This window comes from Siphateles boraxobius, unplaced genomic scaffold (assembly GCF_051911475.1).
Source record: "Siphateles boraxobius isolate OS27281-9 unplaced genomic scaffold, OSU_SipBor_1 53, whole genome shotgun sequence".
NCBI lineage: Eukaryota > Metazoa > Chordata > Actinopteri > Cypriniformes > Leuciscidae > Siphateles > Siphateles boraxobius.
In genome coordinates this window covers 9,006,196-9,032,042 of record NW_027509175.1, presented here as the reverse complement: position 1 = coordinate 9,032,042, position 25,847 = coordinate 9,006,196, and the positions used below count along the sequence as shown (strand labels likewise).

The following is a 25,847-nucleotide window of genomic DNA, read 5'->3' as shown; positions in this document are numbered from 1 at the left end:
GTAGGCAATAGTACGACAAAAGATAAATAAATAAATTGGTTAAGCACTAGGCTTAGGCCAAATTAAGTCTATTTATTTATATGAAATTAACTTAAAAATGTTTTTCAAGAAACGACATGAGTGTTTCTAGAACCTTTGTTCCGAGAACATCAAAATCATTTTTTTTTCAAATCTTTGAACAGTATGCAATAATTGTATTATGAAAATTAATTGGTATGGAGATTGATATCATTATTTTTATCATTATCATTACTCTGTGGTAACTAAGATCTTTTAAATATGAAATTTAAAATTAGAGAGCAGAACATGGTCAACTAAATGTTCCTTATTTAATTCACTTCTCTTTCTCTCTCTTAGGAGTCAGTGATGATGTTGTCCATGTGTTTGTCCATCCATTGAAGTTCTGTCTATGTGGTTCAGGTCATGATCAAATTTGTTTTTTTGTGTGTTCAAGTTCAGTGGGTATTTATTATTTTGTAAAATATTTTGTGTGTTCAATTTCAGTTTTTATATATTATTTTGTAAAATATTTTGTGTGTTCAAGTTCAGGTGTTTTATATTATATTGTAAAATACAAAATCTCAAATCTACCCCCAGAGTCATCCTTGTCTTCCCTCTGTACTTGAAAATGTGGTCCATAGTGACTGAAAAGACTATAAAATGATTCCTTGTTTATTTTACTTGAGTTATTATATGCTACTTAGACCCAATCATTTCTCAACATTCCTAGGAACCTGGTTTAATTGCAATAAAGAAAGTAGTATTTGGGTGTAATAAAACTTGAAAGAAAAAAAAAAACACTCTAATGTAGTTAAAACTGGGTGGAAATATTACATTGCTGGCACTTTTTTCGGTCCTCCAAAACTAGGGTCCTGGAAATGCGTTCCTGGGACTGCGGTTCTCCGACTCGGTAGGTGGCGCTGTCACAAAAAACTAGGGTCTTAGAAATGCGGTCCTAGAAGTGGGGTCCTGAAAATGCAGCCTCCGGGACTGCAGACAGATAATATTGGTTCAAACGGTATCCAAATATTTGTTGTCTCTGGCCATTGACTAGGCCTACTAGCCTACCATACAATATTTTTCCGAAATAAGGTCGCATGGTGGTCCACAGGAAGGGGAGGGACTAGGCTCTCTATAGTTGCATCAGATTTGGAAGCTAATTAAATAGCTGTTTTGCGAAAACAGATGCTCGTCGTCCATTTTATTTATTTAGTTAGTAGAACTGATTCATGTAGGCCTACTGTTTTGTCCAACACACCTGCAGTGTTTTGGCGCTCTCTCCTGGTCAATGTTGCAAGTCAGCATTTTCTGTCGAATTAAAACAATCGAGTGCATTTAACTTCTCAACGTTCAATTTAATAGCAAGGTATATTAATTAGCATATAAATCTTCCAAATGCAAGTTCAACTGAGAAAAAAATGCATTTATGAAAAATTGCAATAAAGATTTAGTACAAACATGAAATAATGGAAAAAATAAACACTTTTTCAGTATTCAAAAGTTATGTCCACTCAAATATAAACAAAGCAGTTTATATTGCGAATTCTATGTAGTATATTAACACTTTATCATTTTGAAAACGAAATGATAGCTGATATATATGCTATGCAACTTGTGAGTTAGTGAACTGAAAATTAAATTTGAAAATTAAAATTCTGTCATTAATTACTCACCCGCATGTCGTTAAAACCTGTAAGACTTTCGTTCTTTAAGACTTTTTGATGTTAATCTGAGAGATTGCTGTCCCTCTATAGCTACGCAACTACCACTTTGATGCTTCAAAAAGTTCAAAAAGAGATTAAAAACTAATCCATATTAGTTGGACGAGACTCGATTGCTTTATATGATTAATACAGGCTTTTATTCACATATAAACATTGATAAGCAAACAGAAACAGAAGCTCAACCAAACCAGTGACGTGAGAACAAACCTCTTGCTGAAAGTCAAATGTGATGCGTAAGATGAGAATGAACCTTATTGGTACTTGCATGTCAAGCCAACACGCTTGAGCTTCCATTCATCATAGCTGATATGGGAGTTGATGCATATTTATATGTGAATAAAAGCCTAAATTCTATCTGTTCATCTCAAATGCGATCGTGTCTCTTCAGAAAATGTAGGACTAAACCGCTCAATTATTAATGGATTTGTTTTATGATCTCTTTATGAACTTTTTGAAAGTGGTAGTTGCGTAGCTGTCAATGGAGGGACATAAATCTATGATTTAATTAAAAATATCTTCATTTGTGCTCCGTAAATGAACAGATTTTCATTTTTGGGTGAACTAACCCTTAAGTTGTTGCCATTGTGAGTACTGCTAACATAGGAAACTGAGAATTTAAAAATACTTGGAACACAAAAAAAGAAAGAGAGTTGCACCATGAAATGACGCTCTTGAGATTGATTTTGTTGAGTGCAATTGTTCAGAATATATAGATATGTTCAGTCAAATTAGTGTTGTTTACCAACAATTTGAAAGAGAACCTTTGTACCAGAAGAGATTTTATCAATCAGAAAAATTTTAAATTTATGTTTCAAATCTTTTTTATCAATCATGAAGGATCAGATATTTGTAAAAAGACTCAATTGTGCCTTTTAGCGAGGCCATTGAACGTTTTTTTAAATTGTTTTCTTGAACAAATTAACCGTCTTAAAAAACCTACTTCTCCTGTTTCATATCTGTCATCATGTGAATATTATTGTCTTTGTACAGTATCAGCCAGATTATGTGCACAAATACCTTTCCCTTCAATATAACTTGACAAAACCAGATTGGCTAAGAGGTAAAGACAGACAGAGGCGTCAAACTGTTTTTCTGAATGAAAAAGAGTGCAGTATTGTACAGGGCTGAGATAGAGAGCTGTAGTCGCTGAGAGATCCTATAGTGTGCTTGTTCTCCAGTCTCCAGTCTCGGAAAGGAGGACTCGCTGTCCTCCTCATATTTCGTTTAGGTAGAGGGTCACACTTGCAGCCTCTCTCTCAGCAGGAAGAGGCACTGATCTTCTCTGATACTTCAAGATCTGATTTGGCGACAAGAAACCGGAGCCGTCCTCCCCCTAGACGAATCAAATCCACAGCACTGTGAGAGACAAACATAGCGGAATTCAAATGTCAGGGTTAACAGAAACATAATCATTGCAAAGGATCATGTCTGGTGAAAAAGTCATGGTATATTTGATCGCTATAGGTGTAGCCTATATGGAGCCCTATAACCTCTGATAGTCTGCTCCAATGAGACTGGTCCCATTCACTGCCAGGATTCTGTCACCAATGCAAAGTCGCCCATCTGCAGCAGCCGGTCCATCTGGAATCAGTGTCCTGATGTAGATTCCAGGAGAGTTCAGAGGGGTGTGCTGTATATACAGAGAGTGAGAAAACCGAGAACTGTTTTTTTGCTATTTTTTTTAACAGAAAGTATGGAATCAAAGCGAAATGATCGGTCCCATCAGGCTAGTTTTAATTAAAGCTTACGATATGAATCAGAATTTTGTGCTTTTTAGTCTTTTCACCACTTTTAGCTTGCAGGCTAACGTATGATCCGCAACATAATCAAACATCTGTCCAAAAATAGTACAATGGCTAGAATTTTATCACCAAAAAATTTAAGTCTGTTAGTTTGGCTGTTTTATAGTAATAATACTGAGGGATTAAAATACAAGTTACATTCCAAAACCTTAGCTGACAGCAATATATTCTGGGACTACAATGAAGGATGTATGCAATACTGCCTTTTAATTGGGATAAATCAGGATTCCTGACACCTTCGAAGTGAAATGTCCATTGTGTGGGGCTAAAGGATGTTCAGTTTCATCCGAAACAGATGAACATGAACCAGTGATGTTTTATTATGTTGGTTGTTGTCCATGTCACAACAGTTCGGAAATGAAATGTCCAGTGAGTGTTATATGTGAAGGTTATTGCTCTATCACGTTTGTAATGAAGTGCTACCTACACTAAACCCCACCCTGAACCTAAACAATACATTTAAATTGATAGTTCACCCAAAAATGAAAATTCTGACATTGGTTACTCACCCATAGTTGTTCTAAACCTACATGAGCTTCTTTGCTCTGTTGAACACAAAAGAAGATATTTTAAAGAATGTTGGTAACCAAACGGTTTCTGGTCCCCATTGCCTTCAGTAGTAATTTTTTTTTTCATACTATGGAAGTCAATGGTATATGGACGATTGTTTTTGCCACAGAATAAAACATTTTAAAGATAATTGCGACTTTTTATATCCCAACCGCGAGTTTACATCTCGCAATTCTGACCTTATTTCTCAGAATTCCGAGACATAAACTCGCAATTCTGAGATATAAACTCAAAGGTGAAGTAAGGAGAAATAAATTGCGAGTTATAAAGTCCTCAGAAGTCCTCAGAATTGTGAGTTTATATCTCACAATTCTGACTTTATAACACGCAATCTCGACTTTATATCACACAATTCTGACTTTTTAACACACAACTGCAACTTTACATCACACAATTCTAGATTTATAACTTGCATAATTGTTAGATAAAAAAATCGCATAATTGTTAGATAAAAATTACCTTTTTTATTCTGTGGCGGAAACAAGCGTCCATATAATGGGGACCAGCAACTGTTTGGTTACCAATGTTCTTTGAAATATCTTTCACTCAACTGAACAAAGAAACTTTACAACAACATGAGGGTGAGTAGGCTAAATGATGACAGAATTGTGAACTATCCCTTTAACAAAAGCAAACGCAAGATAAAAGCTAGTATTTTAGAGCTTTTTATCGTGACTTGTCATTCACAGGACTCATACCTGAGCAATGTGCAACACAAATTGCACTGCTATAACAGGTGAGCTACCGAGCGCGTTTACGCATATAAAGTAACGCATATGGAGCTATTATGTGACACAGACGTCAAAATGTATTAATTTACAAATCATGAACTATAGTAAAGGTACATAGTAATGCAAAAGGAACTGGGCGAAAACAAGGCTTTATTCATCTAAAATCTGTTCTTGTGACGATAATTTGTGTGAAAAGGAATATAAAAGTTGTGGCTGTTTTACATTTCAGCTGGAAACTGCAGTGAATTGCATGTATAGGTACATTTAACTTCTTTCTTTTTTTTTTTTTTAGTTTTGCAAAAATGTAGGTAGAGACACTTTTCCAATGAGCCTATGTTGCAACACGCTGTCTAGGTTTTGGAACTAATGGGCATAGAAGATTGACCACCAGAGTTAAAAGTCTGCACAGACTCACAAGTCCATCGATAAGTCCCATTCCCAGGCCGTACGGTCCTTTATCCAGGTCCACTACAAAGACGGAACAGATATCATCAGAGTTTGGGTCCAGATGAGAGACAGGGACAGGGAAAGGAAAACCACAACCACTCAAAGGGCCTGGAGTGGGCAGGGTAAAAAAAAACAAGCAGACACACACACACATACACACACACACACACACACACACACACACACACACACACACACACACACACACACACAAACACACACACACACACACACACACACACACAAACACACACACACACACACACACACACACACACACACACACACACACACACACACACACACACACACACACACACACACACACACACACACACACACACACAAACAAGACTCAGTGCTCATCATACACACACAGACTCCGTAGTCAGGCCAATAAACAAAATCAATGTTCACAACCGGCAAATGCATCTGCTGCACATGCAAACAAAGTTATTAAATCATGCAAAGAGTAAACAAGTGCAATACTGACAGAACTATACACACAGAACTCTGTGCATATGTTTATAAGAAATAAACACATGTATTCACACATAAACTCATTCAAGTGAAATTAAAAAGTGATGTACACAAATCAGACATGATTACATGTCTGTTGTCCAACAACCAAAACTAATGTGCAGTCACTAACAGGCTCATTCCTACTACACAGTACATTGTGTCCTCATTGTTTTCCAACTGGATAATATTTAAAATATTTTTCTATATTTATAATTAGTTTACTCTGATCACAATATCACGATAAGGTAAATATAGGAGTGATATACAGTATATATATATATATATATATATATATATATATATATATATATATATATATATATATATATATATATATGTATATATATATATATATATATATATATATGTATATTGATTCAAATTAAACAAAACCTGTTTTCTTAGAAATATTTTTGGCGAAAAAAACAGCACATCACAGATTAGCCTGGTTATAACAAATAATAAAGAATTAATAAATGAATGGAAGAAGTTAGTATTAGTAATATATTTAATGAATTCTGAGGTGTTTTGTGGTTTTAGTTGGTTTGTCTCTAAAACATTACATTCAGTTGAATAGAAAGTACTGCTTAACAGGAATGACCCAAAAGACTAAATCTAGCAGAAAGAACACACACATCCACAGCCCAAAAGGCGTTTTTGACTTGCCTTCAATGCCATTGCTGATGAAGCCATTGATTTTCTTGTGCTCTGGAGTAGAACGCATACAACCATTGGACTTTGTGTGTGAGTGTGTATGTGTGTGCTCTTGTGAAGCATGCTCAGGGTAGTGGACTAAATTGGACTGTGTGTTGGAGTGTATATACGTGTGTTCCGGATAGAGGGGCGTATTAGGTGGAGTCAGTATACAGGAAGAGTCTGACGCTTGGGTTTGGTTGGCGTAACGGATGCTGGTCCCGTTTCTGTGGTGAATGCTGTGCGGTGGCTTGTCTCGGGGTCGTTCCTCGGCTCCCGCTCCCTCTCCTCTTCCTCCGAGACCCGCGGAGGAGCCCCGCACCTCCCCCTCTCCCTCCCCACGGATAGGAGGTGCTGCATGTGAATTGGAGTGAGGCTGAGGAGGCTCACGCTGGAGAACAGAATTTTCATCATTTATTAATATCAATATTTCAATTTGACGACCCTTAGAAAACAACAATCTCAAGGTCAAACATGTCAGTTATTTCTTTAAAGTGCCCATGAAATCAAAATTGACAAGTCTTATTTTTTATGGAATATTGCAGTGTTTATGATAAATGTTTTATCTGTGAACATCATTATTTTTTTAATTCATGTGCCCTTTTAATCTTTAATCAAAAAACTCTTCTTTTCTCTGATGACCTGTCACTCTAACACTTGAGATCGACCAATAGCAAACCAAAACCATCCAATCAGTCAGCCATGGACAAAATAAAGTCCCACCCTACATTTTTTCTTGATCGAGAAGCAATTTTACTCAGATATGTGTCGCAATAGAGAAGAAAATACTATCGCAACTTCTGTTTCATGCCGACTTTAAATTATCTACATGCTAAAGTAGTTGTTGACGTATTTATAGATGGAATGTTATGATTAGGAATATAATTATTTAAAATAATTATTTTAAAAAATGTATATATTATTTTCTATTTTTACCTGAACAGTGCTTTAGAGAAAGGGACTTTATATTTGTATTATTTTCTACAACAATATTTTAAAGAGACAGTGGTTTCATATTTTAACTATAGAGGGAGAATTATTGAATTGTTCTATTTCTATAGTCCTGTAGCTCAAGTGGTAAAAATGGCACTAGGGTAGCTGCTTTTAATAAAATGTACAGTCACTACCATACAAATTAAAATAATGGCTGCCCTCTGCTGGAAACAAGAAAATACATTGGAACAATTGTATTAACTTTTTATACTGGGAATGGACATTTTGGGTGATTTCAACTTGAATAAAGTCATAAAGCAAGTAAACTAAAGGCAAAACAAACAAACAATAAAATAAGCCTTGGATAATCCTTAAACAGTGTCGCAACACCAGAAAATGTGTTGTGTTTTTTTGTAGACTGACTCACACATGGTCCGTAATTTAGCCAGCAGCTCGTAATTACACAGCTAATCTTGTAATCAGATTAAGAACAAATCTCATGTCTAGAATTTAAATCTTGGTGTTGTAAGCTACAGTCTTTAGGCTAGTTCATAAGTTCACATTTTAAGAATGACTTTGATCGAATGAAGCTGATAAAAAGCTGATATAAATTATTATTATATTATTACAATTTAAGTTATATAAATTGTATTTTTAAATATATTTTACCTGGGCTTCCTGCCGGTCTGCACAGCCATTAGAAGGATGGGTCTTGGTACGAAGACCCCAAACGAAGTGACGAACGTAAAGTAGCTGGCGGTATATACTGTCCTCCACAGAATCACTCTCCAGGTCCACCTTAAATCCAGCACTCGGCAGCACAATAGGAGGGTGGTTCTCAAAACTCTCCAGTAGATCAACTATTGAACACACATTCACAATGTACACTAGCATACACAAAGTCTCTGAAAATCAGATCGAGAGTAATCCCATTCATACACCTACCTGTTCTGTAGATATAGGCCTCATCTTCACTGCTGGGTTGCCAGATTGGTAGAGGACCAAGCTCAGCCATGAGCTGGTACTGTGTGAGGATTCTGTGTAGCTGGACAGGCTTCAGGGATGGGTGCTCGGCACACAAAGCTTTCCAACTCATCTACAGACAAAAACACACACAAGAGCAGTTAATGTCCTCAGCATGGGGATTGGTGTTGGTAATGCTACTTTTAAATTGTAGCTTGTCAAGCTACAGTCTACACGGCAAGCTACAACAACATTTTCTATTTATTAATTTATTTTTATTTATATCTCTTTACTTGTATAACCAGATCAAAAAATAATATAATCAAAACATGATACTCTAAATATGACACAAAAAAGAAATCTATGCAACCTAATTCTAAATTCAAATAAGTAAGCAGGAACTTCGAGAAACACTAACTGATGATTTCTTTAACATAAACACTGAAATTGACAGATTGAAAATGAAAGAAATTTAAAAATTCTATTTTTGTTTGTCTTTGAAGGGCAGCATAATAATTAACATGTGCAATAACACAGAACATTAAAGTCACCATTCTTTTTTATGGATTTTGCAGTATTTATTATAAATTATTTATCTGTGAACTTTTTATAAATAAATTCATGTTCCTCTGTAATCATTAATCAGAATAGCTGACACTCAACAAACCTAGCAAGTTCCGATATTTCATGTGTTCTAGCTCAAGCACACCTGGTGCAACCAACGAAGCCCTTGATTAGTTGAATCAGGTGTGCTTGAGAAAACACTTGTTTTGTAGATTTGTGCGGTTGTGATGGATTCTATTCAGGGGGTTGAATAATTTTGAGACTGTGGAAGTCATTAAAAGTTGAATTTTCAGTTAAATTTGGGGAAACCCCTTGAAACATTTGTTGTGTTGAGCTATTTCAATTACTTTTGTTTGATTTGTTCATTGCAAACAGCCGAAAGTCTGTAAATTTTGCCAATAAACCTGATTTGCAATGGGGGTTGAATAATTTAGAATACAACTGTACATTACAATAGAGAAGAAAAGACTATCACATTCCCCATTTTTTTTTTTTTTTTTTTTTTTGCCGACTCATGCGTTTCATGCAGGCTTTAATAGGTACACAAAACCTGTGTAAACAACATCCCAACACACCTAGCTTCCCTGCATTACCTGTGAGAGCTGTTGTGGTGTTGTGGCCAGGATGCTCACAGCACTACAGAACTTGGCAAAGAACTTCTGTGCAAGATGATTATGTCCCACCCCTTTAGCCCAGTCCAGTAGCATCTTCACACTAGCCTGGATCTGCAGGACCCGAGAACGCTGAAACCAGCCACGTGCAGGGCCTAAGAACATACAATCACAACAAACCCTTTTTCAGAATCTTAATATAGCATATTGTAATACTTGCAATAAGACTATGATTAATTACTGAACCTAATTAAAATGAAGAGTTTACTGCAGTACTTCAAGTCAAAACCACTCTTCACACTTTGTGTGAGAGTATGTGCATGTTTGTGTGTAAGACCAGCTTTTATCCTCAGTCTGTTATGACATAAAGAGGATTATGGGTGTCTGAAAAAATAATCTTCACCTTGAGTGATGCACACATGTACACGCAGAAATGACATGTGTCTCGCGCTGCCCTTTAAAAAAGAAAACTGATGGTAGTTTTGCAACATGCAATGCAATATTTTAAAAAGCAACTATGGTCATGATATATATATATATATATATATATATATATATATATATATATATATATATATTACATTTAAATATGAACTCCCGTCCAAAAGTTTGAGGTCAGTAAGATTTGTTTTGGTAAGAAAGTAATACACTTACACAGCAAGGATGCATTAAATTGATCAAAAGTGACAGAAAATACATTTATACTGTTTAATACTCTTTTCCATTTCAAATAAATGCTGTTCTTTTGAATTTTCTATTCATCATAGAATCCTGAAAAAATGCTTCAGTTTCAACAAAAATATTTAGCACCACAACTGTTTTTAACATTGATTGATAACATTGTTGTTTCTTGAACATCAAATCATCATATTAGAATGATTTCTGAAGGATCATGTGACACTGAAGACTGGAGTAAGGATGCTGAAAATTCAGCTTTGTCATCACAGAAATAAATTACATTTTACAATATATTCAAATAGAAACAAGTTCTTTTAAATTGTTATATTTCACTATATTCCTATTTTACTGTTTGCCATGAAGAGCATAACATACATATTTAAAAAATATTTCAAAATATAACCAACCGCAGTAGTATACTTAATAATTTCTGCATGAATATGCTGCTTTTTAAAGCTATTTTGAAAATCTTACCTAATACATAAATCAGTAATAGAATTAGATTGAATAAACTTCAAGTTAGGCTAAGTTTTTCACTGAAGAATGACTTAAAAGCTATCTTACAGCTTTAGTGGACTTGGAATATATAGCACACAAGTTGTCATTCTACTCTCATTAGAAGAGCAGCCAAATATTTCTCGTCATGTATCTTGAAAAAACATAATTTGGAACAAAATGAAGTAAGTATTTATTCCCTAAGAAAAAAACGATGGAGGAAGTCCATTGGCTCAGAGTCTCTCCAACACCAGAGGGCAGAAAAAAAATGTACTCTAGTTCAACAGTGTCTCCATTCTGATTCTTTGTATATCCCTTTTTTCTTCTGCCTGCAATTGCTGACACACTACCTGTGTCCTGTTGTTGCCATAGCAGCAGTGGCTGCTTAATGAAAATATATCAAAGTGTTTGTTTGTGTGTGTGTGTGTGTGTGTGTGTGTGTGTGTGTGTGTGTGTGTGTGTGTGTGTGTGTGTGTGTGTGTGTGTGTGTGTGTGTGTGTGTGTGTGTGTGTGTGTGTGTGTGTGTGTGCAATTTTTTTTGTGTGTGTCTCACCCTTATCGATGAGTTGATTGAAGAGTGAGACATTGGTGAAGAAGAAGAGGTATGCAAACATTTGACTCTGAATCTCTGCATGAACCTGGTACTGCTGCAGCAGGTCTGATGTAGTCTGAAACACACTCACCACCCTGCGAACCGCCTCTGGCATCACACACACAGCACACACACACACTCCAACAGCCCGCCGGCACTGCTCTGATGAAGACTCTGTCCCAAATGGGTTACAGTCCAACAGGCCAGGCAACACAACGTACAAAGTCTGAAATGTAAACAACAGGTATTTGTTAAGACATGGATAACCAGACACCAACAAATTCACATTAATTATAGGGCTGTCAATTTAATAAATTAATTTAGTGTTAAAAAAATTCTAAAAGTGTCACTAATGAAGGATTTAGGACCTTTTCCTCTTTTGTGTTGCCATTACTGTAGTCATTTTCCTGCGGCTCTAGCATCATTACTCATAGTAACATGGCAATTATGGCTCAGCTGATTGGCTCAAAAATGCAAAATGAAGCACCTGAGATGTTGCAAAACTACATGACATCTTGTATGAAAAAAAGTTGGGATAGGTATGTTTTTCAAAGAAATCTCTTATGGTCATCTTATGCTTACCAAGGCATTTGTTTGATCAAAAATGTAAAAAAATGTAAATGTAATGTAAATTTTGTGATGTAATTTTATGTGAATGTAAAATGTAATTTATTCTCGTGATGCGAAAGCAGAATTTTCAGCATCATTACTCCAGTCGTTAGTGTCACATGATGTGGCACGATCCACCTTTTTTGCCTCCGATACCGATTCCGATACCTGGGCCTCAGTATTGGCCAATACCGATCCGATCCAATACTAAAATAATAATTAAAAAAACAGTGCCAAATTACCTAATAAACTGTATCTGAATGCCTCACTGTGGGGAAGAGACTGGGATTATTCTTTTGTTAAAGGCATCAAAGCATCAAAGCACACACACATTAAATAATTAATTCCCAGCAGCCCAAGTAACATCGTACAAGGGCGGCGCCACACATATAACGTAATACTAGCTACCATTTACCTTAGTGATGTAGTAGACACACTGCTGAAAGGTGTACATGATCACTTCCTCTAGTATGGTCATAGCCTCTTCATTTGCTGATATTGTTGCTGAGAGGAGAGATTCTTTAGATCCTGCTGCAATTAGAAACAGAAAAAAAATACAATTAGACCAAATGCATTGCATTTAACATTTGATGTGTCTTTTATAACCTCTAATCCTCCTGTCTAGTTAATCTTGTTTTTAATTTTGTTTATATTGGGCCCCATAGACCCAGTCCATAATGGGTATTGCAGCTTTGCAAGTCTAGTCTAAAAACATTTGAGAAGGACTTTTCACACTTTATTTAACACCCGGGTTACCGTCGCTTTTAACGTCGGGTGGAGGAACGTTTCACAGTTGGCACTGCTTTTTACTCAGGGATATGAAACCCTGCTCTTGAGCTTTTGCAGTGTTAACCAGTGTTGCCAAATGTGTACAGTGTGCAACAATGTGTTGTTAGAATGTTATGACTAGATACTTTGCAACTGACAACCAATCACGTGTCTCACATTCATGTGCTTTGGACAGTCAGGGAGTCGTTTTAGCATTTGATGAGGAAAAATGTCAAATGCAGATGTAAAACGCATCAGTTACAGTGAAGGAGAGACCATTTCATTCTTACCTTTAAAGTCCGAAAAGTCCATTCAGGAAAAACTTGATAATATTTATTGCAAGTTTATAAAATGCTAGTGCTTTTAAATAAACAGGTTGCGCACTGCTCTTGTCCAATCAATGACACTGACACCGCAAATATGCAAATAAGAACATTCACCCAGGCTTTAGGAATGTACAGTGTGAAACGGCAGTTTATGAATACACAGGATTAAAGGCAGGTTAGACGATTTGTTCCAGAAACATTTTTTGTTATGCTGGTTGAATGTCTCATCACATCCTGATAGCAATCACTAAGTTAAGTGGTATAAAGATATTTATATGTATATGGTTTGTGGAAGGCATAGGACCATAAAATGTTCGTCCAATCATTGCATTCGATCCAAATGCAATGATAGAATGTCCTACCTGTCTGTCAACTTATGTATTTCATACATCCGTGCAACTGCTCGCGCAGACATCACACGTTATCAGTGTGTTTCATGCTATGCAGAGTTAGACAGACGTCAGTCACTGAGCACCGCAAACGATACAGCAGCCACCTTTTACAGTTCTTCCTCAACCAAAACAATGAGTTTATGTTGCTTTCACGCCATAACTACTGTAATTAGGAATGGAAGAGATGGAAACCTGTGACGTTATACTCAGAGTGGTTCGTGACTTGAATTTATGCGTTTCAATGGCAACACTATCAATGCGGAAATTAATCTGCAGCAGTCAGGTGGTACAGGTCAGAGTTCTGTAAGTTGTTTATGTTCATTATAATTGTAATGTTATGTGCTTTGAGACATGAGGCAGTTTAACGTCGTCTCTCATGATGCTTTTATTTGCTCTCTGCTGTACGTGTTCATGTGTTTTGGAGGAGGCGTGACTTTGGAGGCACTCTGAAGGGAGGGTTGGATCTTATGCTTTTAAAAAGTAGCTCGCTATTGCTAGCCTCTCCGAAAATTGGTTATCCTACCTTTAATTGTTAATCCTGGGTAAAGTATGAGCAGTGTGAAACGTAAAAGCACAAGAAAACCCAGGATTCCGCTAACCCTGGGTTTGGAAATTATTTTAAGTGGAAAAAGCCTAGAGCGTTTCATACCTTTATCGTCCATGAGCTCAATAGTCTGCATGTATGCAGGGGACTTCTGTTGGATAAAATACAGTATTTCTATGGCATTGGACATCCAGAAGAAAATGAACTGGAGATCAGGTACTAAGTCTGAGATGCTGAGCAGAGACAGGGAGGCAGGATCTTGACTGTATAATCATACAAAAAACACACACATTCAATGGTTTGACTCAGCGGCAATGCTTTCAGAATTGGTGACAGCCTATTCAGCTCCAAGTGACCTTAGAGTGTCACACATTCAAAGTGCACGCATGTGCGTATTATAAGGGGGAACATGATACTCACTGCTGAGCTTGCTTCTGTGCCAACTCCTTTGTCTTCTCCTGCGAGACACAGACACGGACGGCAATTAATGTCATCAAATTTTGAATAGCTGCATGTGGGAGGTATAATACATTGGAGTCATTTTTTTCAACCTTTCCTTTCTTGCTCTTTTCTTTGGCTGGTTAATATTGGGGCTGATGGTTGACCTTCTAAAATTGGATTTTAATAATTAATGAGTTCAAAGACTGTCATTAAATGCATGGTTTCATTGGGGCAAGATTAAAGGGACATTCACACATTTCTGTAGTGTTTAAATCAACAAAGGGAAATGCATTTGTCAACAAAGACAAAAGGCCATGTGAGGTGAATACAGTACTGACCCTCACAGCAGAAAATAAATCAATGGGTCTTCTGGGACTGATCCTCTTCATGCAAATGCTATTGCTATGCATTTTGTATAAAATAAACATGCTTGTGCACGTGCACATTGTGAACATGCAGAAAACTCTTTCATTTCTTATGTGCAAAATTGTAAAACAAGTCATTTTTCCGATGGAGACAAGAATTGCCGTGCTTGCCATTCCATCATTTTCTTCTCCCATACTGAAACACAATCAGTCTCAGTGACAGTGGGAGGGGCCAGAGGAATTGTGGGAAATGTAGTTTGATGGGTGACAGACAATTGAGTGGGCCAAGTATGCATGAACCAGGGTATCTGCTGCATGAAATAAAATGTTTTAAACAAGACTTCTCTTAAAGGTAAAGTGTGTAATTCCCTAAAAGCTAAAATCAAATGTTTTTAAATACTACAAGTGAATTTTGAAATCAAAACAATAAAATGCACAGTGAAAACGTTACATTTAACATTATTATTCCATTTAATTATTTAATTATTTATTAGTTTTTAAAGATTAATTTTAAGTGAGCATTAGATGATAGCAAAGGTAATCTAAATGTAAAAATAGGGGAAATATGCATGCACAATTAAATATGCAATTTAGGCTGATAAATATCCAATACCGACAGATATTGATTAATTAAATATCCAGTTTGGCACCAATATATTGCGCATCCCAACTTTGTAGGAAATTAAATATGTAATCTCAAATTGGAATAGAAGTTTTGAACATGGAAAAAATTGCATATTTCAGCTTTAAACACATCTAAACTGTAGACTTGAGTACTAACCCATGCGATGGTTTGAATCCTCTTGGAAATTTTCAGCAATAGTTTACCAAAGCTGCCAGGTGGAAATGTATTAGCTGAGTGCTTGATACATAGACAAAGCAAATATGCTGGTGTCAGCTTGTGGTCATCCCCGCTCGGCTCAATAAGTGTCAGCACCCGGTTCACCAGCGCATCCTCGTGAGCCCGCTCAAATTCCAACGCGAGCTTTCTCTTCTGTGCAACTCGCGCTGGAGCCTTAGAGCTGCGCCGAGACGCCACTGGTTCATGTAATACAGCCCCACACATACGACATGCCTCTCCTTTCTCAGGCACACCCCCCCACTCGCTGTCGCAAAGTCGTGCCAACGCCCGAAGTCGAGTGAGAGTTTGGGCAGGAAGAGGTTTTGCACTCAGTGGGTCTTTGTAAAGGAAGATGTAATGAGCACCAAAGGACAGCAAATCCCCATGATGTAGTGGAGTGGGCCGCTCAATACGCATGAAGTTAACCAGAACATTGCCATGGGCGACAGGTTCTAGAAGTAACCGCTGGTCCGAGGAAGAACGCCGTTGCACAGCACGACGTATTCGGCAGTGAAGTGGAAGCACATCCGGAGACGACAGGCAGATATTTGGCCGTGCTGATGCTGTTTCCTGACCAACTGTGTGTTGCTCTCGATTCAACAGGTAAACCAGGCAATCCTGACAAACAAAAGCAAATCAAACAATAAACACAACTACAGACAGGAGTAATAAAAAATGACTTTAAGAAAGTTCCTAAGTGACACATCAAAAAAAAACAAATTTTTAGTATTTATTATTAAATAATGTTTTCATGATTTTAATTTCATTATTTAATTAATTATTCCATGTTATATGTAATGATATGTTTATACATAGTAATATACATAATTGTATGTATATGTGTGTTATTGAAAAGTTTGGTCAAGATTTTTTGATGTTTTGCTCATCAAGGCTGCAGGTATTTGATCAGAAATACAGTAAAAACTGTAATATTGTAAAATATTATTACAATTTAAAAGAACTGTTTTCTAACTGAATATAATGTAAAATGCTATTTATTTCTGTAATTGCAAAATTGAAATTTCAGCATCATTCCTTCAGTCTTCAGTGTCACATGAGCCATCAGACATCATTCTAATATGCTAATTTGGTGCACAAGAAACATTTCTTATCAATTTTGAAAACAGTTGTGGTGCTTCATATTTTTGTGAAAACCGTGATTCTTTCCATATTTTTTTCCTGATGAATAGAAAAATATAAATCTTTTGTACTGTTATAAATGTATTTACTGTCACTTTTGATCTGTTTAATGCATCCTTGCTGACTAGAAGAAATATATATTTTTTTTTTTAATTACTGACCCCAAAATTTTAAGTAGTATATACATTTTATATAGGTGATTTTGCTTACCTGTTGGTTGTACCCTTGAAGGAGCAGCAAATGTGGTGATTGGTAGAGAGAGTGTTTAACTCCGCCACCATCTCGTTCTTTACGGATCTCAGAGTCTCGTGCAGAGCGTGTTCTGATTGGCCCTGGGAGGGTGGAGTAGTACCGTTTAGGTTCCTCACCAGGTAGTCCCACCAAGTTAAGGCTGGTTTCACTGAGGCTGCGGCAAAATGAGGAGCCGTGCTGGAGTGTCATTGTTCCTTTAGCACGGTTTCTTTGCAGCTTCCTTGCTTGAGCATTGATATCTGCCGTAGAGAGAAACCCATTTAGGTAATTGTCATACATTGTCCTTAGCCACAAAACTAACCTTATGTGGTTTAAATGAACAGATAGGTTTAGCAAAATAAATGGACTCGAAAAATTGCTTAAAAAATAAAATGAAATCATATAACTGGAAATTTCATAAAATACATTTAACCTTAATTTGTGCTGTCAGGGGGTTGCAGTGATCTTAAATCATGATACAGCCAAAAAAAAAAAAAAAACACACAAGTAGACATTATTTCAGGCATTAAAAGACAACAGTGGACATGGAGGTGAAATGCAAAGCATAACAAAGAGTCTATTTCAGTTTTATGCCATGCTTAGTAACCTCAATTTAAGTTCAAAAAAAGCAACTTAAGTCATATTGATTAATTTTATGGTACTTTTGGTGCTTTTTCTGGTAATTTTTCAAGCTCAACTGCCCGCATCCCCATTCGCTGTATGGAAAAGAACAGAGCAAACATATTGCAAAAACTTTGTTTCAAGGAAGAAAATAATAAAAATTTTGAGGTATGATAAAATAAAGGTAATATTATTGTGGGATGAGGGATAAATGGGGTAGTGCATGGGCATAGGAAGTCAACACTTGACGGGTGCATGGAGGAATACAGTAAATTATGGGTCTGAAAAATAATGATACTGTATATGGAGGTGGGGCTGGTGGTTGACACCATACCTGAGGACAGTCCCCACCTTTTACAATAGTTGTACAGGGCTGTATCAAACGCCAGCCCCGGGGGGAGCTCCGATGGCATCTACCATGCCCACTTCTACTCAAGGTTGAAGATAGTACAGGGGAGTTTGTGTGGGTCCCTGGGCATGGGTAAACACCACAACAAATATAAATCACCAACAAAACCATGAAAATAAACACATAATTCTATTTATTCACTCACTCAAGTAAGCTGTTCAAGCAAATCATGCCATTATCCACCATCTAAATGTTCCTGTGATGCATAGAAGCATAGATGTAGAATATGAGCCCCATTATGCTTTGTAGTGTGTAATATAGCTGTTTGTGCATGTAAAAGGTCTGCAAAGTTTCATAAGTGCACGATAAATTAATGCATGAGTTATTGTCTCCCATAAGAAATAGCTGATTCTGAACTGCCTGAAACGAGTCGTCAGTAATTCCAGTCTTACTTCCTCATGCAAATGAGCGGCCGGATCGCATTAAAGAATTTTCTGTTAGAACGGTGTCGTGTTAGCGGCCCCTAAGTTAATAACTAATGATCGTTGCGACGGAAGCGAATCAATCAAAACTAACTTTACCTTGACAATAACTTTATAGCTGCTATAAACAATAAGCCAAAACAATCTCTGTTACTTTAATTTCCTATTATCACTGTAAAGCTTTGAAACAGTCCATATTGTTAAAAGCGCTATATAAATGAAGGTGACTTGACTTGACTTCCTGCACAAACCTCTGAAGGTTTGTAACAAAATTGCATAATACCAGCCTATGGTGTTCATTGGCTGCCAGTGAACAACATAGACTTTGACCCGCCCTCAGATACTGTAGTTGTAGCTGAGGCCTGGAAGAGTCTGGTTAGTGTTGTTGACATGCACATTCAAAGCCTCAACCTTTGGGCTCGAATTGACATGGTAAAACCGACGCCATCATTACTGTTTGTATCAGTATCACTGTGTATCAAGAGCTGAGGAAGCCTCCAAAATTCAGATATGGTAATGGCCATTTCATTTCTGACACACGCTGTAAGCAGCAGACCAATCACAACAGACTGGGCAATCTGACCAATCAGAGCAGAGTAGACTCTCAGAAAGGAGGGCTTCGGGGAGACTGAATCCTCTATCGAACCGTTTCACAGACTGTACAAAAAAAAAAGGAAATTCTGCAATGTATATTATGAGAAATTAAAGAGTTTTTGACTTTGGATGCATGTAAACCTATTGTAATAGACTTCCAAAACAAAATTAGCAATCTTTAAAATAGCATAAAAGGGGCACTTTAACTTGCATTTCATGTGGTTTTGGTTGTATAATAGATTCTACAATGATTTTGACAGGTTATTCAAGAAACTGTTGATATAGGATTGAACTGGGAGGGAGTTAAATTTAAATACAGTTCTACAATATTCTGACACTGTGCTCATGCAGACATAACTGCCAATTCCAAACCTGTCATAAAACGTGCATGTGTTGGTAAATACCTAGACACTTCACAAAGCCCCCAAGTAGCATCTGTCACTGAGTAATATGTGTGTGCAGATGGTGGTGTTGACTTGCAAATGTAATCCATCCCCCAACCTTTCTTCACCTTTACTCATCCATGACCTTCCTAAACCCTTGATCTATGAATATGCCTCCATATTCTTAAACATCACTGCCCTTTTGATTGACTGTGAAAAGCACTAGACACATGCATTTTTGAGAACAGTCCCAATGTGACTCTTCTCATGAAGAAACAGCAGGATGCTATGTAAGCCACGTTTAAGAAGACCACTTTGAACAAGCTTAAGGACTAAGATCCTCTGATAAGCCTGTGACATTTTCATTAATTAAAATGCAATCACATGTGGACAAGAACTACAACAATTGTGCATACACAATTATGCACTTAATATCACTGTAGCAAGCTCACAGAAAAATTCCCAAGATTCAATAATGCATTACTTGAGAATATGATTTTTCCAATAAGGCAGATTAACTGGAGCTTCTTGTTACACAATCCAGACTACTGTAGTTTTAAAGCTAAGTGGGTGTAGAGTTTAGCAGTAAAGCTACACATATAAGCACATGTCTATTTAGCAATCTAAATGAAGTCATTTGTATTCAAATATAATTATAAATAGTACTAAATAATACATTTTACATATTAGAATAAAAAAGCTTTTTTTATTTCAATTGAAAACATCCCCTAAGGAAGGTTTTGTCAAATTTACACAGTTCTGGGGATAATTCTTTCCCCAAATACATCTACACTTATAATCCAATACACGCATACATTCTTTATATCCCACCAGGAAGAAAAGCAGTTCAACCTGAGGATAAATTATCCTGAGTAAAGTGCTTGCTGATATTGATTTAACTTCCATCCTGTGTTTTGGCTCAATGGCCACCTTGTTGAATTTGTAATTGAGTACAACAGCATTCAGGCACAAACGGAAAGAGAGAGACAGTGAGGGAAAGGTGTTATGACTAGTCTGCAATAAAAGTGCACAAATAAAACAGTGAAACTGAGACCTCAATTCAACTACTGGAGGCCGGCCATACTATGGCAGACCCAGCCGTGCATTTATCTCTGAGACTTGCTTTGACATCTGCGTGTCGGCATTAGCAAACCTGAGCAGCCCTGAATGACAAAGAACAATGATGATCTAGTGCTAGTTATCACAACATCTATAGCACAGTGTTGATAGGAGTGATGCGTTCAGCAAAACTTTTATCTTCAGATAGCACTTAAAAGGAGTGATGTGATAACTGATTTTATATTGAGCTTATAGCTTAACTGAGCTTATATTTCGCAAATGTGGGCTAACATATGTTTAAAAACATGATAATTAGAAACAAGAAAGGCAATATTTCACTCCACCGTTTCGTGTAATAGGGCTTATTCACCGTCTTTCCTACATTTAGATAGGTGGGCAAACGCATTTTTGTCTCAGTGCATGCATTATTTTAGTTTGGCAGCTGCGCTGCTAGCTTAGCTTAGCATAATGAAGGGAATCCTTTGTTGCCAGCTAGCATGTTGTGAGTAAAAGTGATAAAAAAAGCTATAAAAAAAACCTAATTACTTGTGGTCTGCCTAACAAGTACAAATAGCAATGCAGATTAATAGTAGGCGATTTCCTAGGCAGATATTGACTTGGGACTATTATGGGGTGAAGCACAGGCGAAGCACTGCTGCTTGGGCGCAGAGATATCATGCAACACCTGAAATCCGTCAACATACCGGCGTGACCTGCACCGAGTATCTTCGCTTTTGGATTGTGTTGAGTTTGAGAAATTACAGCTACAGTTACAGCAAACATGGTAATTGCCTGGATAGCAAAAGGTTGTGAGAACAAGAGAAAGGACATACACTCACACCACCGGTTCTTGTTGGCCCTCATCCTCACGTCCTCAGTCTGTTGAGTGATCGCAACCTCCTCCTGTCGTTCTATATCCAAAGCATGCAGCTCCTCTTCTGAAAACTCTGGTTCATAGAGGTATGGTTCTGGATCTTGACTGTCTGAAAAGTCACCCTCTTCTTCTCTCACAAAATCCGCCATGTTCATCGCCATTCACTATGTCTACTGTAGGAAAAATAGCCAGCTACTGTTCACGTTGGTATGTTGACGGAAGTTGGGGGATTTCAGGTTTTGCGTGATATCTCTGCACCCAGGTAGCAGTGCTTCGCCTGTGCTTCCCCCCAATATAGTCCCAAATCAATATCTGCTTAGGAAATCGCAGAGTCTTAATCTGCATTGCTATTTGTACTCATTGTGAATACAGGCCACAAGAAGTAATCTTGTGTAAAACTTTTACTCACAACATGCTAGCTGGCAACAAAGGATTCCATTCATTGTTCTAAGCTAAGCTAACGGCGGGGCTGCCAAACTAAAATGCATGCACTGAGACAAAAATGCGTTTGCCCACCTATCTAAATGTAGGAAAGATGGTGAATAAGCCCTATTTCAAAAAACGGTGGAGTGTTCCTTTAAAAATGTCTACGTTCATAATCGCATACTGTATAGTAGGTACTACAACTGGTTTGACTATATTAACTAGTGCACTATATAATGTGAATGTGTGTAGTATGAATGAAATTCGAACGTACTACATTCACCAAGTTGTCACCGTCATGTGACCTACGGCAGCAGTTGCGTCGCTTCACTGCCATTCACAAATCCTCTCCTGTGACCTCTTGGGATAAAGTGTTCATTGGATGCACACTACCAAATCTCTCTGGATAGTTGTCATTGGAGTACTTTTCCCCAACTGTTTTATGAATACTAAATTGACTCTCATACTTGACAATAATGGGTGCTTCTCAATACTCAAATTGATGCTTCATCGTTTCCTCGCTCCTACGTCCTCAAGCCCGTGACCCGGAAACTAATCGAACTCAGCCAACTTAGAGGACATCTCAATTTTTTAATCGCACCGCGAGGAGGCAAGGAACGAGGAGCGAGGAAGCATCCTGAGGAGTCATGAGCGAGGATACATTGGTTTATCCTTCCGAGGATGCACAAATAAGACATGAGAAGCACCTAATGACTGGAGGGATATTTAAATTCGGAAATCCATTCAAACCCGATCTCAGAGAGAAGTGTCAATTGACGTCATCTCAAAGATGGTGGCGACTGAAGGGACTCGTTTAAAATTAAATTAGTAACGTAATATATAAGGATACCTTACTTTTTGCTTTTTAGGCTGTTTTTAAAACGAATGCATGCATTTTGTGTTCACGACTTTTGTCCTTGCCATTATTAACATTATAACACTAAATATGATTTTGCCATCTTGTGGTGCAGGAGATCAAGTTTCCCACTTCCGACATTTTCTAGAATTGAGAATTGGCCAAAAATATCCAACAATGCTCAACAATTGAGCAGTCAAAACTGTTTGGAAGCTAACAGTTAGCTTAATACTGATTTGATCACGACAGTCATGCTAATGCTGCATTACAGCTTAGAACTATCAGATCTTGTACTTGAAAATAATAACTGAAACAATGCCTGAAATCAGACATCTGATCAGCTCAATGCTAAAAGAAAAATATTTTAAATTATATAATTTTAATTTATTATATACAAATTTGTTGTTAAAATTGTTTTATTTTTTTAATTCAAATATTATAGTTACAATTTATTTTTTACTTTTATAATTTATTTTTTATTGTAAAACTTCTATGAACATATTCCATATAACATCAAATGATTAAATAGTGAAATGCATTTGTCATTGTCCAGTAATTATAAAATCACAATTTTCATTCAGATGAAGGTAAATAAAGTAAACACTGATAAAATATTACTTAAAGGAATAGTTTACTTCAAAATGAAAATTCTGTCAGCATTTACTCACCCTCGAGTTATTTCAAACCTGTATGAATTTCTTTCTTCTGCTTAACAAAAAGGAAAATATTTTGAAGAATGTCAGTAACCAAACAGTTGACCCCATTGACTTCCATAGTATTTATTTTTTCCTACTATGGAAGTTAATAGGGTCCATCAACTGTTTGGTTTCCGACATTCTTCAAAATATAATCTTTTGTGTTCAGCAGAGGAAAGTTGAGCGTGAGTAAATTTTTTATGTGAAAAAGAATTTTCATTTTGGAGTGAACTATTCCTTTAACAGAAGGAATAATGTGCTTTCATGACCCCCCCCCCCCCCCCCCCCGCATTACCTGCAGTAACTGTATCCTTCTCTTTTGCTGCCAGTTCCTCAACCTCTGCTCTTCTCCTGAGCTCAAAGCGGCGAGAGTAACCCTCTTTTGGCTTCCAGAGGTCCTGCAAGAGAAGGGGCTTTTCGTTGTTCCCTAGTGCCCGAAGGCACTCAGTCCGCCACCGTCGGTCTGGGCCCTCAAACCGTCCAATCACATCACACAACACATAGGTACAGACCGAGGCCTTGTTTAAAGAATAGCGATCAAGCGCCTCTTTGATCAACTCTTGGGCGCTGGAACGAGGTGTGGCAAGGACGCTTTTGTAGTTAGCGCCAGCACTGATTTCATCACCAAATATCTTCAGCACACCTGGTGCAGATGATTGGGTGGAAAGCTCAGCTGGATCGTCCCGTACCTGCTCAGGTAGGTCGGTCACAGAGCGACGATCCCGATAACTCAGTGTCCGGTAAAGAACCTGCGTAAAAGTGCGACTCTGTCGCTTCAGGCGGTTCTTGGATGGCAGAGACATGCTGGCAGATGAGGAACCGTAGAACATGGTGCCAGAAAGTGCATTTGTTAAAAATAACCTAGAACTGAGGAAAAAGCAAATTGTAACAAATGGCAACAGTGCTACTAACTCAACAATATTATATTGATTGCAATTAGAGGCACATGGAAATACAACTGGAGATACAGATGAGTTTATTATAAACCGAGTTAGTGTCAGAGAGACAGAGAGAAATAGACAGGATGGGCAAGGCTGAATTTTTGTGTAAAGCAAACAGGGATGTTGCCAAGTATATGATGGAAAATACAGCTTGATGGAAACTATGAGAATAGTTCTGGACAGCTATGTTACAATAATGATTCAATAACCCACTAAATAACAATAGCATTATTACATGATTATGGGTGGATGGATTGAAGGATGGATGGGTGGAAGGATAGATAGATAGATAGATAGATAGATAGATAGATAGATAGATAGATAGATAGATAGATAGATAGATAGATAGATAGATAGATAGATAGATAGACTGCAGAGATGAGTGTCTCCAATGCTGCAGACATGAGAAACACCTTCTAACAGAATGTGTGTGTGTGTGTGTGTGTGTGTGTGTGTGTGTGTGTGTGTGTGTGTGTGTGTGTGTGTGTGTGTGTGTGTGTGTGTGTGTGTGTGTGTGTGTGTGTGAGAGAGAGAGAGAGAGAGAGAGAGAGAGAGAGAGAGAGACTGCATCAGCTAAAATCCCCACTACTCGGCAGTCTAAACGGAGACCATCTGCTCGTGCGTGAAAATACTTCACCGTGCTCCTGAAGCCTATTCACAAACTGCATTCAGTTCACATGCTGCGTCTTACTGAAATATTCTATCAGTCTACAGGTATAAGTACAGGCATAGGTAGCCTAATGTATACGTAGCCTACATCTAAGGTGTTCGTTTGTTCCATTTCTGCATCCTATGCGCACAATTATTTAAACAAAACGTTATAGCTATGCTTCTTAAAGGTACAGGGCATTAAAATAGAATTAATAATTTAACCTTCATAAACATTTTACACTAGGCTATGCTGTAATTTAACTGCGCGTGCATAAGATCAGCACTTTTTAAATGGCGTAGGCTATAGCCTACAATAAAGAAAGTTTATTGTTGCTTCTTAAAAGGAAAAAAACATCAAACATTAGGTTGCAAAATAGTTCTTACCTGTCAAGCTCGTTTTATTCCCCGTGTGCTGAAGAGACGCTCATTTGAAGGCATTAATTTTAAAGAAGCGCGTCGGGCTACTGCGGGTCTCCACTAGCAACGGCTCGAGCCAACAAAGGCACCTGCTCGCGAGTCCTAATCCGCACAAGCGTCTTAACGGGTCTCCGCCAGCCAGTCTCAGTCAGAGCTCTGATCCCTCACAAGCCGCTCGCCTGACTCCTGTTAATGACATTTGCCAGTATTTCTTCTTGTTCATATGTTAAATTAGCTTTACGGGCCAGTGGGATACAGTTTTAGGTCCGCCCAGTCACTGTCATGGAATGCGACAACGTCTACCTGTACAGTAATAGTGAGGTGTCAAACATAGATATCAATGTAGAGAAATCTATTGTTGGTATGCTCGGAATGCCTTACCTGCTGGTTTTATTTTTCGGCGCTGCTACTGGGTAGCCGTCGGAGCTGTTTATCCCTTTTCTCTTCTTTTATTTGCCCGTCTCCACTGACTACACTATAGTCTGCTTGCATCGATGTCTGCATTCCCTCAGCCGACTGC

General features: G+C 37.5%; 1 protein-coding gene across 3 annotated transcripts; it reads right to left on the bottom strand.

The window, feature by feature from the left end:
• Window positions 1-1,334: 1,334 nt before the first annotated feature.
• Window positions 1,335-25,847, bottom strand: radil (Ras association and DIL domains). 3 transcript variants are annotated; one of them, XR_013195430.1, is made up of 17 exons: window positions 25,709-25,847; window positions 25,295-25,630; window positions 23,614-24,185; window positions 16,962-17,242; window positions 15,552-16,229; window positions 14,385-14,422; window positions 14,070-14,227; window positions 12,350-12,465; window positions 11,287-11,551; window positions 9,543-9,715; window positions 8,368-8,518; window positions 8,092-8,282; window positions 6,463-6,880; window positions 5,243-5,295; window positions 3,215-3,354; window positions 2,069-3,080; window positions 1,335-1,857 (listed from the first exon to the last, which is right to left on the bottom strand). XR_013195430.1 is itself a non-coding variant. In XM_077205331.1 (16 exons), exons 3-16 carry the CDS (start codon window positions 24,146-24,148, stop codon window positions 2,981-2,983), a joined length of 3,384 nt encoding a protein of 1,127 aa, XP_077061446.1. In that variant the 5' UTR covers window positions 24,149-24,185; window positions 25,295-25,630; window positions 25,709-25,847; the 3' UTR covers window positions 1,335-2,980. The 3 variants fall into 3 exon arrangements, 2 of the variants coding, with proteins under 2 accessions (XP_077061446.1, XP_077061447.1); XM_077205331.1 differs by having other exon boundaries at window positions 1,335-3,080; window positions 5,243-5,382; XM_077205332.1 differs by having other exon boundaries at window positions 1,335-3,080.